At 42.7% G+C, this 19,201-nt stretch overlaps 1 protein-coding gene across 1 annotated transcript in view; it reads left to right on the forward strand.

The window, feature by feature from the left end:
• Positions 1-2,249: 2,249 nt before the first annotated feature.
• Positions 2,250-19,201, forward strand: part of LOC120064471 (E3 ubiquitin-protein ligase MYCBP2-like) — a 110,129-nt gene continuing 93,177 nt past the window's right edge. Inside the window, exons 1-5 of the mRNA XM_039015067.1 lie at positions 2,250-2,427; positions 12,675-12,812; positions 13,390-13,568; positions 15,577-15,719; positions 18,312-18,409. Of these exons, the coding sequence (XP_038870995.1) occupies positions 13,456-13,568; positions 15,577-15,719; positions 18,312-18,409 (354 nt within the window). The 5' untranslated portion in view covers positions 2,250-2,427; positions 12,675-12,812; positions 13,390-13,455. The remainder of the gene's footprint in view (positions 2,428-12,674; positions 12,813-13,389; positions 13,569-15,576; positions 15,720-18,311; positions 18,410-19,201) is intronic.

Genomic DNA, 19,201 nt, shown 5'->3' on the forward strand with positions numbered 1-19,201 from the left:
CCAGTGTCTTGGTTTCTATCACAATGGCTCCTCTAAGCTTTTGTGTACCAAAATGATCTAAAAAAAGACACAGCTAGTGATCATTTAGGTTAGAATGCATTCTGGCTCATGTTATCTGGCTCTTGCCACCTCACCCACCCTTCTTTCCCCTCTCCCTTTCACCAGGACATCGCCGAGGCCAACTTCCGCACATCGAGCAGCCGACTGTTGGCGGCGGTGATGTCTGCGCTGTGCAACACAACAGTCAAGCTGACGTCCATCTTGCCCATTGCGTACGACGGCGAGGTGCTGCTGCGCTCGCTGGTCAAACAGGTCAGCACGGAGAATGACTCGGCGCTCGCCCACCGCTTCCCCCTGCTGGTGGCGCACATGGAGAAACTCAGCCACGTGAGTGAAAGCGAAATTTCAACACAATGTGTGACCAATGAGGACCTGTATTCAAAAAGCATCTCCCAAGTTGGAGTGTCGGTCTAGGTTCAGTTTCCCAGGTCTATGCAATCTTCATTATTATCTTAAAAGCTCAACTTAGGTCAGCACTCGTGTTCTGAGACTGTTTGTGAATATCCCATATCTAGCACAGGGGTTGGCAATCTATCTTGACCTATTTTACTGTTGTAACACTCCTATTAAAATGTGTTATCATTGAAATATATATATTTTTTTAAATACAATTAGAGAAGACACTGTTGCTGACCATACTTTTCTTTAGCTTTCTTTCTCTCCTTTTCTCCTCTCCCCTTTCAGAGGGAGGAGAACCTGATGGGGATGGCCAGTTTCCGGGAGGTTCTTGAGAAGATGCTGGTGATCGTGGTGCTACCGGTGAGGAAAAGCCTGAGGAAGGAGGTGGAGGTCTTCTCCCCCCACCTGGTCTCCAACACCTGTGGCCTGCTGGCCAGCATAGTCTCTGAGCTCACCGCCTCTGCCCTGGGCTCCGAGGTAAAGAACATACACATGCGCATGTGCACTCCGCACACACACTGTGTCTCACACACACACACACACTGTGTCTCACACACACACACACACACACACACACACACACATTCTATAGCTGGTTTATGTGTAAAGAGAGAGCTCAAGGTTTGTGTTTGGGATTTAATTCATTACCAGGTTCTGTCTATTCAGGGATTGAACAGAACAATACAGGACATTGATATTGTCAGCATTTTTACAAATTAAATCTAGTCCTATTCCTTTTGCTGGGTTGGCTGGATTCATAATTGAATCGATCTTCCCCAATTTTGTCTAAATCAATTTAGACCTGACTCCAGACCAAATATAGTGCTCTGTTTGGGTTGTCATTCAGCTTTTAATATCCACCATTTACAGTGTATTGTTTCATTGCAATTTTAATATTAATTTAATAAAATGTTCATCAAATGTACATCAAATGTTAATCTGCATCCAATATATAGTTTGAAAATTATAATAACAAAACAGAGAAAAAACGTCAGGATGACTTATCTTGTTTACAAGACGCTGAGTCACTTGGTGGAGTGACGTCTCTCACTCTGTCCAACCACATTTCCGTCTGTTTCGCTGTACCCAGCGGCCAACGGTTGCGTTCTCAACACTCAATCTCAATCACTCTGGCACCCTGTCATCATGACAACAGCCCCAGCTGCTTGCTCAAAATCCATCGTTTATGTTGTCAAGGAAACTGCTATTGTTCCCTTTTGGGCCCTGGATATCCTTGTAACAACAACAGGCAGGCTCTCTCTGGCCAAATAGGTGTTGCATAAATAGCAAGGTGACTAATGCTAACCACATAGATCAGGACATCCTCGTTGTAATGTTTCTGGCTGACGTCATGGTCATGAGGTTGGATCAGTCATTGTCTTGTACAATAACAATGAAACGTCCCTCATGTTTATTCACCTCAGTACTACCACCTGGTGGAATTATAAAGCTCATAAATAACACACATTTGGCGCATGGTCTTAATGATGTAATTAGCTTTTTGTAAGCTGGTTTTCTGGTTGACAAGACGTCATATAACCAGATTAGAACCAATTAGTATCTGTTAAAACCAGGTAAAGATTATGACAAGATCAAGGCGTTGTGAAAAATATTTTGTCTGGTCAGATTACAACCAGATAAATACCCATTTTTCTGGTTGCTAAAATGACGTTAATAAAATGTCCTTATACAACCAGTACATGACCACAAAAAAAACGATATAAAAGACACCATAATGACTTGTCTCTTCGTCTGTCCCAGGTGGACGGTCTGAACTCGCTTCACTCTGTGAAGTCCACTCCCAACCGCTTCACCAAGACGAGCCAGGGCCGCAGTTGGAACACGGGCAACGGCTCTCCAGATGCCATCTGTCTGACAGTGGACAAGCCTGGCGTGGTGCTGGTGGGTTTTTGTGTCTACGGCGGCGGAGGCAGCCATGAGTACGAGTTGGAGGTGCTCGCTGATGATGTAAGAGTTTTAGATCTGCCTTTAATTCTGTGTTAATTTTGGTAGATATTTTACATTTAGTTTGTCTTTTGACTAATAACTTTTAGTCTTAGTCACATTTGAGTAATTTCATCGGTCTTAGTTTTTGTTATTATCAGTTGACTCAAAGTCCACACACTTTTAGTCAGTAATTTGTCAATGCATTTTTTCTTCTTCTCTATATTACCTCTTTAGATTTACCTCTAACTTCTATCATGTACACATTCAGATAACCTTGTCCAACTACAATCCCCCTTCTATATCTTAGCTGGCTATTTCTATTGTGACATATTATAACCATAGTACCCCATGAGTAATCATAAGCTACAAAGCTGGCTGCAGGTTAAACAATTTACAACTCTGATTTTCTCCCCGTCATAACCATACGAGGTGGGTAAATAACAGTGATAAGGGAATAAAAATGGAAGAATCTGAGCTTTCCAACAATGCCAAAAGTATTACTGTACTTCTAATATTCAGCAAATAGCATTACTATTTCCCAACGCGGAAAGCAACTGCAACTCGCATTTGCAGACCCCGAGAGTGGTAACAGCACACCTGGCTACTCATGTGATTAGATCAACATTTGCAGACCCTGAGAGTGGTAACAGCACACCTGGCTACTCATGTGATCAGATCAACATTTGCAGACCCCGAGAGTGGTAACAGCACACATGGCTACTCATGTGATTTAGATCAACATTTGCAGACCCCGAGAGTGATAACAGCAGTAGGTAGAGTGGCGTTTCGCAGGCAGTTTGTACGGGCAGTTTGTACGGGCAGTTATACAGGACAGTTATACAGTTCAAATCGGGTTCAAATCCGGGCTCTGGCTCGGCCACTCAAGGACATTCAGAGACTTGTCCCGAAAACACGCATTCGTTGTCTTAGCTGTGTGATTAGGGTTGTTGTTCTGTTGGAAGGTGAACCTTCGCCCCAGACTAAGGTCCTGAGCGCTCTGGAGCAGGTTTTCATCAAGGATCTCTACTTTTATCCGTTCATCTTTCCCTCTCCTGACTAGTCTCCCAATCCCTGCCGCTGAAAAACATCCCCACAGCATGATGCTGCCACCACCATGCTTCACCGTAAGGATGGTGCCAGGTTTCTTCCAGACGTGACACTTGGCATTCAGGCCAAATAGTTCAATCTTGGTTTCATCAGACCAGAGAATTGTGTTTCTCATGGTCAGAGTCCTTTAGGTGCCTTTTGGGTAACTCCAAGCTGACTGTCATGTGCCTTTTACTGAGGGAGTGGCTTCCGTCTGACCACTCTACCATAAAGGCCTAATTGGTGGAGTGCTACAGAGATGGTTGTCATTCTGGAAGGTTCTCCCATCTCTACAGAGGAACTCTTGAGCTCTGTCAGAGGGACCATTGGGTTCTTGGTCACCTCACTGACCAAGGCCTTTCTCCTCCGATTGCTCAGTTTGCCCGGGCGGACAGCTCTAGGAAGAGTCTTGGTGGTGCCAAACTTCTTCCATTTACGAATGATGGAGGCCGCTGTGTTCTTGGGGCCGTTCCACGCTGCAGACATTTTTTTGGTACCCTTCCCCAAACCTGTCTCGGAGTTCTACGGACAATTCTTTCGACCTCGTGTCTTGGTTTTTGCTCTGACATGCACTGTCAACTGTGGGACCTTATATAGACAGGTGTGTGCCTTTCCAAATCATGTCCAATCAATTGAATATACCACAGGTGGACTACAATCAAGTTGTAAAAACCTCTCAAGGATGATCAATGGAAACAGGATGCACCTGAGCTTAATTTCGAGTCTCATAGAAAAGGATATCAATACTTATGTAAATAAGGTATTTCTGTTTTTTGTTTTTAATACAATTGGCAACATTTCTAAACTGATTTTCACTTTTTCATTATAGGGTATTGTGTGTAAATTGATGTTAATCCATTTTAGAAGTTAATCCATTTTAGAATAAGGCTGTAACATAACAACATTTGGAGAATTGGAAGGGGTCTGAATACTTTCCGAATGCACTGTATGTAACCGCTCTAATGTAACCCGGCTAAATTCTGGAAAACCTTCAAATCCCTGAATGGTTCTACTTCCTCCCCTCTGCCACAACAAATTAATTCAGACACAGGCTTCATTATGGGAAAAAATACAATCTTTGATGCATTTAATCACCATCTCTTTGAAATAACTTCTAAGCCTATTCACAATTGGGCTGGATGCTAATAGGGGAACTTGCTGAATGATCAGAGAAATAATAGTTGAAGCTTTTCTTTTAGGCTATTTACAGAAAAAGAAGACTGAATTAATAGAAAACAAGAAATCCACAGGGGCCGACCAATTTGATTCTGGTCTGCTTAAGTGTGCGACGGCCATAATTGTTGGCTCATTGTAAATAAGAATTTGTTCTTAATGGACCTGCCTAGTTAAATAAAGTTTACATTTTAAAAACAAATTCTAAAAAAATACTTACAGGGGATAGTTTTCATACTCATCACTTGAAAGAGATTTGCGTCAGTTCAAATCTGGTATCAGGACAAAATGTGATTGAGTCACCGAATATATTTGAAGTATTTTAATTAAACTCAAGCGATAAATGGTAAATGCAATTTTCGTATATACGGGTTCGCTGTATCACCGCGCAGGGTGAAACAGGGAACTGGCAGGAAGTACGTAAACAGCTGTTCTTATACCGTGATGACGTAGTTCCAACGCGTCTGTTGGCCTATCACAGTAGAGGCTGAGCGCGGTTTAGACTTTGCCCAGCCTATGCTGGCACCCGGACTTGTCCAAGTCCCTTAGTGCTCTCCTCTGTCCGCATCTGGTTGTTGGGTAGATTAGATCCGTCTTATGTCTGTCGATTCTACACTGAAACAGTTCCTAATATGGTATTGTCCAGTGCCCTACCCTCCCTGGTTGGCTTAGAGATATGCACCCCTCCCCTCTCCAGATTGACCACAGCGTTTATGGCCTGTCACTCAATGTTGGTCAGTCTTTACACACCTACACACACACATCTGTATTGTTTGTGTGTGTGTGTGTGTGTGTGTGTGTGTGTGTGTGTGTGTGTGTGTAACAAAACAATATTCATCTTCAAACAATATGCTAGCAGGCTATAGTGCATAAACATAAATCCTAACACACTGCATCCTGTATCAAAAGGTTGGCTGGACTTCGCTAAAGACCCATAGATGTCTACATTACCCCCTTTTTGGTTACAAAGTTCTACTTAATAACATTCCGTCTTGTCTAACTTTGCTGTTGAAGTGTAGACACCTGAGTTGCCTAACCCGTTCACACGATTGGTTACAGTTACAGTTCGTCCTTTAAAAGTTGCAGCGTACTGCAGCACAGCTTGCATGGTGTCGCAGAATTATATGGCACGTTATTTAAGTGTCAACCACTGCTCCCATTAATGCTAGTTAAAAAATATATATATATTTCATTATTTCATTATAATATATATATATTTCTTTATTTAAAACCAGGTAGGCCAGTTCAGAACCAGTTCTCATGTACAACTGCGACCTGTCCAAGATAAAGCGAAGCAGTGCGACACCAACAACAGTTACAAATGGAATAAACAAACATAGTCAATAACACAATAGAAAAGTCTATATACAGTGTGTGCAAATGAGGTAAGATAAGGGAGGTAAGGCAATAAATAGGCCATAGTGGCAAAATGACAATTTAGCAATTTAAACACTGGAGTGATAGATGTGCAGAAGATTAATGTGAGTAGAGATACTGTGGTGCAAAGGAGCAAAACAAATAAATAACAGTGTGGGGATGAGGTAGTTGGATGGGCTATTTACAGATTGCTATGTACAGGTGCAGTGAGCTGCTCTGACAGCTGGTGCTTAAAGTTAGAGAGAGATATATGAGTCTCCAGCTTAAGTGATTTTTGCAATTCGTTCCAGTCATTGGCAGCAGAGAACTGTAAGGAAAGGCGGCCAAAGAGGAATTGGCATTGGGGGTGACCAGTGAAATATACCTGCTGGAGTGCGTGTTACGGGTGGGTGCTGCTATGGTGACCAGTGAGCTGAGATAAGGCGGGGCTTTACCTAGCAAAGACTTATAGATGACCTGGAGCCAGTGGGTTTGGCGACGAATCTGAAGCGAGGGCCAGCAAACGAGAGCAAACGGTCGCAGTGGTGGGTAGTATATAGGGCTTTGGTGACAAAATGGATAGCACTGTGATCGACTGCATCCAATTTGCTGAGTAGAGTGTTGGAGGCTATTTTGTAAATGAAATAGCCGAAGTCAAGGATCGGTAGGATAGTCAGTTTTACGAGGGTATGTTTAGCAGCATGAGTAAAGGATGCTTTGTTGCAAAATAGGAAGCCGACTCTAGATTTAATTTTGAATTGGAGATGCTTAAGGAATGTTTTGTACCAAATACAATGCTCTTAGTTTTAGAAATTTTCAAGACGAGTTTATTACTGGCCACCATTCCAAAACAGAACTGCAACTCTTTGTTAAGAGTTTCTGTGGTTGCTGATGCATATAGGGTTGAATCATCAGCATACATGGACACACATGCTTTGTTTCATGCCAGTGGCAGGTCATTGGTAAAAATAGAAAAGAGTAGAGGGCCTAGAGAGCTGCCCTGCGGTACACCACACTTTACATGTTTGACATTAGAGTCGCTTCCATTAAAAAAAAATTATATTAGAAGTTTCTATTAGAATTCTATTAGATTAGATGGCTCTGAATTCATGATATGGCAGAGGTTGAAAAGCCATAGCACTTAGACTTTCCTCTAGGCTCAGATTAAAAATATGACAGATAGGGGTGGTATAGAGTCAGTTACCATCCTCAGTAGCTTTCCATCTAAGTTGTCAATGCCAAGAGGTTTGTCATTATTGATCGTTAACAATAATTTTCCCACCTGTCCCACACTAACTTTACAAAATTCAAAGTTGTACTGCTTTTCTTTCATTATTTTTTTTTTAATGCATGAATATAATTTTGTGATGAATAAGCCATCTGATTCGATGACAGATGGAGTTGAATTTGTCTTTTTGTCCATAATTTTATCCAAAGTTTTTTTCCATCATTCTTGATCTTGGCTTCATAATACAGTTTCTTCTTTTTGTTGAGTTTAGTCACATAATTTCACAATTTGTAGTAAGTAAGCCAGTCAGATGTGCAGCCAGACTTACTCCCTTTGCCCCATCTCTTTCCACTTTACAGTTTTTCAATTTGTCGTCAATCCATGGAGCCTTAACAGTTCTAACAGTCAGTTTCTTAACAGGTGCATGTTTATCAATAATTGGAAGAAGCAATTTCATAAATTCATCAAGTGCAGCGTCTGGATGCTCCTCATTAATCACATCAGACCAACCAATATTTTTAACATCATCCACATAAGTCACAGCAAAATCTTTTGTATGATCTCTTATACACTATTTTAGGCCCAGCTGTTGGAACCTTGGCTGTCCTGGATATAGCCACTATATTGTGATCACTGCATCCAATGTGTTCGGATACAGCTTTAGAACAAAGTTCTACAGTATTAGTAAAAATGTGATCGATACATGTGGATGATCTTGTTCCTGTAGTGTTTGTAAACACCCTGGTAGGTTGATTAATAACCTGAACCAGATTACAGGCACTGGTTACAATAATAAGCTTCCTCTTGAGCGGACAGCTTGATGAAAACCAGTCAATATTCAGGTCCCCAAGAAAGTAGACCTCTCTGTTTACATCACTTACACTATCAGGCATTTCACACACATTATTTAGATACTGACTGTTAGCACTTGGTGGCCTATAGCAACACCCCAAAAGAAAAGGCTTTAGATGTGCCAAGTGAACCTGCAACCACAACACTTCAATAACAATTGACATAAGATCTTCTCTAAGCATTACAGGGATATGGCTCTGTATATATATATAGAAGATCTTATGTCAATTGTTATTGAAGTGTTGTGGTTGTGGGTTCACTTTATATATATATATATATATATATATATATATATATATATATATATATATATATATATATATATATATACACACTGCTCAAAAAAATAAAGGGAACACTAAAATAACACATCCTAGATCTGAATGAATGAAATATTCTTATTAAATACTTTTTTCTTTACATAGTTGAATGTGCTGACAACAAAATCACACAAAAATTATCAATGGAAATCAAATTTTTCAACCCATGGAGGTCTAGATTTGGAGTCACACTCAAAATTAAAGTGGAAAACCACACTACAGGCTGATCCAACTTGGATGTAATGTCCTTAAAACAAGTCAAAATGAGGCTCAGTAGTGTGTGTGGCCTCCACGTGCCTGTATGACCTCTCTACAACGCCTGGGCATGCTCCTGATGAGGTGGCAGATGGTCTCCTGAGGGATCTCCTCCCAGACCTGGACTAAAGCATCCGCCAACTCCTGGACAGTCTGTGGTGCAACGTGGCGTTGGTGGATGGAGCGAGACATGATATCCCAGATGTGCTCAATTGGATTCAGGTCTGGGGAACGGGCGGGCCAGTCCATAGCATCAATGCCTTCCTCTTGCAGGAACTGCTGACACACTCCAGCCACATGAGGTCTAGCATTGTCTTGCATTAGGAGGAACCCAGGGCCAACCGCACCAGCATATGGTCTCACAAGGGGTCTGAGGATCTCATCTCGGTACCTAATGGCAGTCAGGCTACCTCTGGCCAGCACATGGAGGGCTGTGCGGCCCCCCAAAGAAATGCCACCCCACACCATGACTGACCCACCGCCAAACCGGTCATGCTGGAGGATGTTGCAGGCAGCAGAACGTTCTCCACGGCGTCTCCAGACTCTGTCACGTCTGTCACGTGCTCAGTGTGGACCTGCTTTCATCTGTGAAGAGCACAGGGCGTTCTCTTGGTGTTCTCTGGCAAATGCCAAACGTCCTGCACGGTGTTGGGCTGTAAGCACAACCCCCACCTGTGGACGTCGGGCCCTCATACCACCCTCATGGAGTCTGTTTCTGACCGTTTGAGCAGACACATGCACATTTGTGGCCTGCTGGAGGTTATTTTGCAGGGCTCTGGCAGTGCTCCTCCTGATCCTCCTTGCACAAAGGCGGAGGTAGCGGTCCTGCTGCTGGGTTGTTGCCCTCCTACGGCCTCCTCCACGTTTCCTGATGTACTGGCCTGTCTCCTGGTAGCGCCTCCATGCTCTGGACACTACGCTGACAGACACAGCAAACCTTCTTGCCACAGCTCGCATTGATGTGCCATCCTGGATGAGCTGCACTACCTGAGCCACTTGTGTGGGTTGTAGACTCCGTCTCATGCTACCACTAGAGTGAAAGCACCGCCAGCATTCAAAAGTGACCAAAACATCAGCCAGGAAGCATAGGGACTGAGAAGTGGTCTGTGGTCACCACCTGCAGAACCACTCCTTTATTGGGGGTGTCTTGCTAATTGCCTATAATTTCCACCTGTTGTCTATTCCATTTGCACAACAGCATGTGAAATTTATTGTCAATCAGTGTTGCTTCCTAAGTGGACAGTTTGATTTCACAGAAGTGTGATTGACTTGGAGTTACATTGTGTTGTTTAAGTGTTCCCTTTATTTTTTTGAGCAGTGTATATAGCAACACCTCCCTCATAAGCATTTCTGTGTCTTCTATAGATGTTATATCCTTGTATTGCTGCTGATGTATCATCACAAGAATTATATAAGTGAGTCTCAGAAATGGCTAATATATGAATGTTATCTGATGTTGGCAAGTTATTGATTTCATGGGCTATTTGGGCTATTTTCAGCCCTTTTAAGCTGGGTAGCTTATCAGAAAAGAGCAGACAAAGCAAGAGAAAAAAATATACATTCAGCAGTCCATTTATCAATTGATGTGCGTGCTGCGGGGTTGAGGCTACGAACCCATAGGCTTGGCTCTCATCCCTTCCAGGCTTCTGGGAGGGAGGGTGGACACTGAGCCTGTCATAGCGGATGTACGCAATGTCCCTAAGCGCTCTGGCAGCTTTCATGGCTGGAATCAGTTCTTTCCTCTTCTGGCGCACAGCTTCAGGATAGTCGTCATTGAGGAAGATATACGTTCCTCTCAAGTTCTTGGCTCTTTCCAGAACAGCTACCTTGTCCTTGAACCTCAGGAACTTGACCACTATCTGCCTGGGTCTATCACCTGGGCCGGTGGTGGGTTTTCCAGTCCTATGGGTGCGATCCACCTCAATCTTTCTGTGGTCCATCTTCAATTTCTCAGAGATCATTTCCCATTGTCCTCAGACTCCATCCAGGTCTCGTGGAGATTCTGCAATTCTGTCCACAACCATGTTTCGCTTTGATTGTCCCTCGAGAGAGTCCGATTTTATTTGTCATTGTTATCATGGATTCACACACAGAACTGATGTCCTCTCTCAATGACATACAAATTGCTGTCATCTTGCCGTTCTCCTGTTTCATCTCGTCGAGCTGACTCTGGGAGAACTGCAAACTGTTCTTCAGGTCCTGGACCTCTCTGGTCAGGTCGTCCATTCTTTTATTAGTAGAATCCATGAGTATTTGGACAACACACTTGGAAGCTATTTTCTTGTTGTTATAACAACTGCTTGTAGGTCTCTTTTTGTTCATTTAAAAGGTCCTTCTCGTGTGATAGAGAGAAACCACTGGCACTGTCCTCAACGGTACTCCCACCGGCTTTGGTCTTTTGTCATGGTAGCAACATATGTTAGGCTTTTACTCCTCGCAGTTCCATACAGGGCAGGTCACGGGGAAATTGGAAACAACAAACAGCAGGGAAACAGCCACAAACCCGGGACATTCCGCCTGAAGGTATCACGTTCATCTGTACAAACAATATTATGCAAGTGTAAACACCATGGGAACACACAGCCGTCATACCGCTCAGGAAGGAGATGCGTTCTGTCTCCTAGAGATGAACGTACTTTGGTGCGGCATATCGGCATAACCTGAAAGGCTGCTCGGCAAGGAAGAAGCCACTGCTCCAAAACCGCCATAAAAAAGCCAGACTACGGTTTGCAACTGCACATGGGGACAAAGACCAAACTTTTTGGAGAAATGTCCTCTGGTCTGATGAAACAAAAATGGAACTGTTTGGCCATAATGACGATTGTTATGTTTGGAGGAAAAAGGGGGAGGCTTGCCAAGCCGAAGAACACCATCTCAACCGTGAAGCACGGGGAGTGGCAGCATCATGTTGTGGGGTGCATTTCTGCAGGAGGGACTGGTGCACTTCACAAACTAGATGGCATCATGAGGGACGAAAATTATGTGGATATATTGAAGCAACATCTCAGACATCAGTCAGGAAGTTTAAAGCTTGGTCGTAAATGGGTCTTCCAAATGGACAATGACCCCAAGTATACTTCCAAAGTTATGGCTTAAGGACAACAAAGTCAAGGTATTGGAGTGGCCATCACAAAGCCCTGACCTCAATTCTATAGAACATTTGTGGGCAGAACTGAAAAAGTGTGTGCGAGCAAGGAGACCTTACAAACCTGTCTCAGTTACACCAGCTCTGTCAGGAGGAATGGGCCAAAACTCACCCAACTTATTGTGGGAAGGCAACCTGAAATGTTTGACCCAAGTTAAACAATTTAAAGGCAATGCTACTAAATACTAATTGAGTGTACGTAAACTTCTGACCCACTGGGAATGTGATGAAAGAAATAACAGCTGAAAAATCATTCTCTCCACGATTATTCTAACATTTCACATTCTTAAAATAACGTGGTGACTAACTGGCAATTTTTACTTGGATTAAATGTCAGGAATTGTGAAAAACTGAGTTTAAATGTATTTGGATAATATGTATATGTATGTAAACTTCCAACTGTAAGTAGTTCCAGCAACGGATGCCAACTGCGTTGCGGGATCCAACATAAGAAGCTAGGTAGCTACCAATAACTTTCCAATATACTTTTAAACAACAAACTTTCCAAACAACAAAACCGAGCTCTTCCTCGTTCCGCGTACATCAGGAAGTGACGCTATTCCAAGACACAGTAGAATGGTCTGACTACAGAAGATATGACGGGCTCAATAAATTGTTTTATTTTTTTGTTATTTTCAACAACAAAAAAATTTGATACAACGTATTGGAAGATTTTAGGTCCCTCCCTCCGTAGCTTCTATAGTCAACAGTTCGCCACTATTGCTTTTCAACAGTAAAAGTTCAAAAATTGCTGGAGGACGTCTTTAAGCTTCCCTAGGAATTCTTAACTTCTTGTTTCTCACCACTTCTCTCCTTTCTCTCTTTCCCCTCTACCCTTCTTCTCCCCCTCCAGGCCCAGACGGAGCACCCTGGGGATTCGGTCCACACCCACAGGTGGACGTCTCTGGAGCTGGTCAAGGGAACCTACAGCACCGATGACTCTCCCAGCGACATTGCCGAGATACGCCTCGACAAGGCCGTGCCACTAAAGGTACACAGGACTAGAATCATGTGCCCTATTCAGTAGTGATGTGGGGGGAAAAATCGATAGTTACATAACAATTTTTTGGGAAATATTTCAAATTGATATTTGACTCGCAAGTATCGATTTGTAAATAAATACAAATATTTTTATTTATTTTTACTGTTAGCTAGTGCCTGTCGGCTTTACCTGCGCTAAAACTCCGGTATTTTACATCCTATAGCTTGTTCTACATCTTTAAATTGTTTGCCAACATGTTTTCATCTCTTTTATTTCCCTGATCCAAACTCGTTTTCTCATGCTCTTGTCTCTATGAAGCAGAAATATAGTGAGCAATATGTTTGGAACATCGGTATCGAATCTCAATGCATACAGAATCATGAGAAGTGCAATACATTTCAGGTATCATCAGGTATCATGAGGTCCCTGGTAATTCCCAGCCTGCTATGCAGACATATCTATCCATCAATCTAACCATATATGTATGCTGGCATCCATCCATCCTTCTTTAGTATTTTTTATACCACAGACTCAATGCAACTTATGAAAACAATATATGTTGCACAATCCTGTTTACATTCTACAGGAGGGTGTGAAATATGCTGTCCGCCTGCGTAACTATGGCAGCCGAACGGCCAATGGGGATGGAGGGATGACCACGGTTCAGTGTTCCGATGGCGTGGCCTTTACCTTCAGAACCTGTAGCCTGAGCAGCAACGGGACCAACCAGACTAGAGGACAGATACCACAGGTGCTGTACTACAGGTACGCACACAAACACACGCACAGACACACGCACAGACAGACAGAAAGACTCAAGTTGATATTCATGTCATGGTTATAACATCTACAGAAATGCAGAAGGTGGCGGTGTGGCTGTTTATATTCAGAACCACATTCCTATAAAGCTTAGAGAGGATATGATGTTAAATACTGTTGAAGTAATATGGCTGCAGGTTCATCTGCCACATCTAAAGCCCATTCTGGTGGGAAGCTGCTATAGACCACCAAGTGCAGTCAGTATCTGGATAACGTGTAAAATACTTGATAATGTATGTGATATCAACAGAGGTATATTTTCTGGGTGATTTAATTATTGACTCGCTTTCATCAGGCTGCCCTCTCAAGAGAAAGCTTCAAACTGTACTTAGTGCCTGCAACTTGGTTCAGGTTATCAGTCATCCTACCAGGGTAGTTACAAACAGCACAGGAATGAAATCATCAACATGTATTGATCACATCTTTACTAATGCTGCAGTCATTTTGTTTTGAAGGAGTATCCAAATCCATCGGATGTAGTAATCATTATATAGTACCATAACTAGGTAAACTAAAGTCCCAAAGACTGGGCCTAATATAGTGTATAAGAGGTCATACAATACATTTTTGTAGTGATTCCTATCTTGTTGATGTAAATAATGTGTTGGTCTGTGGTGTGTAATGAAGAGCAACCAGATGCTGCCCTTGACACATTTATGAAATTGCTTATTCCAGTCACTAATAAGCACCCATTAAGAAAATGACTGTAAAAACTGTTAAATCCCTGTGGAATGATGAGGAAATGAAAAATGTTATGGTTGAGAGGGATGAGGAAAATAAGTCAGGCTGCACAACCGATTTGGAAAACATTCTTCAAATTGAGAAATCATGTGAATAAACTGAATAAAAAGAAGAAACTACACTATGAAACAAAGATAAATGACATAAAGAATGATAATATAAAGCTTTGAGCACCTTAAATGAAAAAAAAAAATCTAACTCAGATCTATCTATGAAAACACATGGCTCATTCATCACAACACCCACTGATATTGCCAACTACTTAAAGGATTTTTTAATTGACAAGATTACCAAACTTAGACATGACATCCCAGCAACACACACTGATAATACACATCCAAGGATTATTGATAAAAGTATGAAAGCCAAGCATTGTAATTTGGATTTCCGTAAAGTGAGTGTGGAAGAAGTGAAATAATGTTGTCTATCAACAATGACAAGCCCCCTGGGTCTGACAACCAGGATGGAAAATTACTGAGGATAATAGCGGACGATATTGCCACTCCTATTTGCCATATCTTCAGTCTAAGTCTACACTCCAGGCCTGGAGGGAAGCTAAAGTAATTCCGCTACCCAAGAATAGTAAAGCCCCCTTTTCTGGCTCAAATAGCCAACCAATCAGACTGTTAACAACCCGTAGTAAATTTCTGGGGAAAATGGTGTTTGACCAGATACAATGCTATTTTACTGTAAACAAAGTGACAACTGACTTTCAGTACGCTTATAGGGAAGGACATTCAACAAGCACAGCACTTACACAAATGACTGATGATTGGCAGAGAGAAATTGATGATGAAAAGATTGGGGAGGCTGTTTTGTTAGACTTCAGTGTGGCTTTTGACATTGTCGATCATAGTCGATCACCTTATCGATCATAGTCTTTTCACTTGCACTTGTCCCCCGTGGGAATCAAACCCACCACCCTGGCGTTGGAAGTGCCATGCTCTTCCAACTATGTGCACAATGTGCATTGTAATATTGTTATATAGTGGCATCATACCTTTTTTTTCTGGATTTGTGGTGGTGTGACAGTGTTATGTACTTTTGATTTATGTGTAATATATGTGTCTTAATGTGTTTGTACCCCTGGAAGAGTAGCTGCTTCCTTGGCAGCACCTAATGGGGGATCCCTAGTAAAAATACAAATTCCATTCCCAATGCTTACAACTATTGGTAGTGCTAACACATGGGGGGTGTGTGTCTTTTCCCGAAGGAGTGAGTATGACGGAGATCTGCAGTCCCAGCTGCTGAGCAAAGCCAATGAGGAGGACAAGAACTGCAGCAGGGCTCTCGCAGTGGTCAGTGCAGTGGTCAGAGCTGCCAAGGATCTCCTTCACAGGGCGTTCACTGTCGACGGTAAGAACTGAGAGGTCTCTGTGAACAAGGCAAAATCTGCCAACGTTATTTTCATAATAAGTGACGTATGACAGGAGGGGCATCGAACTATAGCCTATTGGCAAATTGTACACAATCAGCTTGTCCAACAATTGGGAAAATGTCGCCGCCTTCTGTCTGATACCCTACCTTATAGCCAATGCACGCGGTTCCCTTTTCATCCCAACTTTCCATGCCAGAGAGGCGATTCCAGTTGTAAAGCCATACAATTAGTTTCAAGTTTTAATGTCACATGCACACGTACAGTGAATTTACTTTCTTGTACTTGAAACTAATTTCATGGCTTTTACAATTCGCTTAATATTAGGAGTTACGAAATAAGTATAGTAGCAATGGAAAACTAGGATTCCTTTTCAATAGTAACTATCAAAACTGTGTTTTCACACGCCATTGTATTAAACATTTTGCGCAATGACTGGGCTTATAAGAACATATTATGTTCTCTTTCAATTATTTGTTTGACATCTCAATAGTGAATTCACCAGAATCTCCGAAGTAGCTTAAAGAACTAATCATGCCTATCTGTCGGAGACAGACGGGTTGAGTGGCGAATGAGGGAGCCCCTCCCCTCACAGTAAAGAGCCACCCGCCTGCCTTCTGATCGCCAGCACGACTTGATCTGTTTTCCTGTTTAACTGTTCACCGCATAGCGCAGTGTTTATCAGCACTTCTATTTTGTGTTGGGTGACTTTATTCGAAATGAAACTAGGAATTTGCTTCCGTCACACGGCTAGCTGCAGAGACTTGGCTAGCTTAGGTGTAAGGGTGACTGTCAAAGACTCCAGCCACCCAAGTCATAGACTGTTCTCTCTGCTTCCACACGGTAGGTCCAAGAGGCTTCTAAACAGCTTCTACCCCCAAGCCATAAGACTCCTGAACAGCTAATCAAATGGCTACCCAGACTATCTGCAGTGCGCAATCAATCAATCAAATGTATGTATAAAGTCTGTCACAAAGTGCTATACAGAAACCCAGCCTAAAACCCCAAGCGGCAAGCCTGTGTATACGGCCTCACCTCAATCGCCAGATAGAGGTGACTTTATGCATGTCTCTCGGCTCTCCGTCACTGGAAGAGCAGTCTGATTTGTGTTCCTGGCACTCCCGTAGGGGTAGTGGCAATGAGTAAAGTGGTAACGACTCACGGGCTGGGGCGCAGTTCACAAGGGAGATGCAATAAATGGTGTATGGACCCACAAATCCACATTGCTTACATAATATACCTTCGGAATTGAAGGTATATATACTCTGTGGAGCAGAGCACACCTAGTTGTCCATCATGTGGACACCCCTTCAAATTAGTTGGTTCTGCTATTTCAGCCACACCCATTGTTGACGTGTACAAAATCGAGCACACAGCCATGCAATCTCCATTGTCAAACATTGGCAGTAGAATGGCCTTACTGAAGCGCTCAGTGACTTCTAACGTGTCACTGTCATAGGGTGACTCAGTTACACCAGCTCCGTCAGGAGGAATGGGCCAAAATTCACCCAACTTATTGTGGGAAGCTTGTGGAAGGCTACCCGAAACGTTTGACCCAAGTTAAGCAATTTAAAGACAATGCTGCCAAATACTAATTGAGTGTATGTAAACTTCTGACTCACTGGGAATGTGCTGAAATAAATAAAAGCTGAAATAAATCATTCTCTCTACTATTATTCTGACATTTCACATTCTTAAAATAATGTGGTGATCCTAACTGACCTAAGGCAGGGAATTTTTACTAGGATTAAATGTCAGGAATTGTTAAACTGAGTTTAAATGTATGTAAACTTCCGACTTCAACTGTAGGTAGGGTAAAGTGACTTGCGTAACTCCGGTTCTCTAATATTATGAGTGAGACACTTTACCACATTACCATACTCGCAAGATTGTGAGGAAGTTCGGCGTGCTCGTGAATTATCAGAGGGCAGGCGGGTGGCTCTCTAGTATGAGGGGAGGGGCTCCCTCATACACCATCGACATGTCTGTCTCTGACAGACGTATATGATTTGCTTGAGCTACTAAGGAGATTCTGGTGAATTCCACTAGTGAGATGTCTCACTCTTAATATCAGAGAACCGGGGTTACGGAAGTTTCACTCCACTCAGCAACCAGCTGTTTGAGCTGCACGCACTCGCTGCCCGACAGGTGATACTCCAGTCAAACTATAGGCTCTTTGTGCGGCGCATATGATACATGTAATACAGCAAATAAACAAAAATACATGTGCCAATTTAATTCCACTACGTTACTCAGATTCACCTAGAATCCGTTAATCATGACCGTTGCATTTGTTTCAGCGGATAACCGACTAGTTATTGTGCTCCTGGAAGACTTTAATACAGGACATGTTCATTGTGGACTGCACTTGTAAAATATAATAATTCTGCTCTGTATGTTATTTCTGCTCTGTATGTAATTGTATCTGTTTGAATTGTTGATTTTTGTTACTTAGGGCACCATTGAAAAAGAGACTGCTCTCAACTGGGATTTCCTGTATAAATGTTTAAAACAAAAAGAAAACCAGCCCTATATGTCTTTGTAATTAAAATCTGTGCTCCTGTCTGAAGCAGAGGACATCCCTGAGCTGCTGAGCTCGTCCAGCCTTTTCTCCATGCTGCTCCCCCTCATACTGGCCTACATCGGCCCTGTGGCTGCCTCGGTACCCAAGGTGAGATGTGGTAAAAAATATCTGTGAAATAGGCTTTACATTTTTATTTACTGCTGTATCTCGTCTAAAGGTCCCCAAGGTGAGAGTAAGGTGTCTTTTATTTTATTTCTAGATGAAGCACATTGATCCAGCCTAGCACTCTTTTTGAAGCTAGCTTTTTATTGTTTATCAATGGTCAAAGCAAACCCAAAACGACTGTCAATAATCACACACGACATGGGGGTGCTTTCCTGGGGTGACATGACACAGATCTGGACCATCTCCACATTGAGCTCTGGCCATAGCTCTTTGAGGAACCTTTCCAGGAGGATGTAAGGTAGACGCTTGTTGGCACTGGTCTCCTGAAGTATGTTGAAGGCCTTGATGCTGCCATATCTGGCTTTCTGCTGTGCCACGCTTTTCTCTAGTTCATCTGAAATGTTGTTGAGTACCTTCTGTTGGGCTCTCTCCAATGAGTGTTTTCCGAACCCTCTTGAACACGCCTCTGTGCTCAAAGTTCTCCCCTATGAGAATGAAGCAGGGTTCTGCCCCGCTCTTCCTATCCGTCTCATCCTCATAGTCTGACAGGTCACTGTCATCCTCAGTCTCCTCTTGGTAGGATAAGAAGTCTCCAGGCAGCCATCGTCTTCAGGAAGTGACGTTCAGGTGCTCCGGAGAGGGGCTAAGGAAGGCATAGAGCGCCTAGCTCTCTGACACGTCCGCTCGTCGGTCAGCATTTTGGTATTGACTTAAGGAACTTTTGGGCAACAGATTTGAATGGTAGTTTACTGATGGAGGGAAGCTGGACTTTTT

Source organism: Salvelinus namaycush, chromosome 19 (genome assembly GCF_016432855.1).
Source record: "Salvelinus namaycush isolate Seneca chromosome 19, SaNama_1.0, whole genome shotgun sequence".
Classification (NCBI taxonomy): domain Eukaryota; kingdom Metazoa; phylum Chordata; class Actinopteri; order Salmoniformes; family Salmonidae; genus Salvelinus; species Salvelinus namaycush.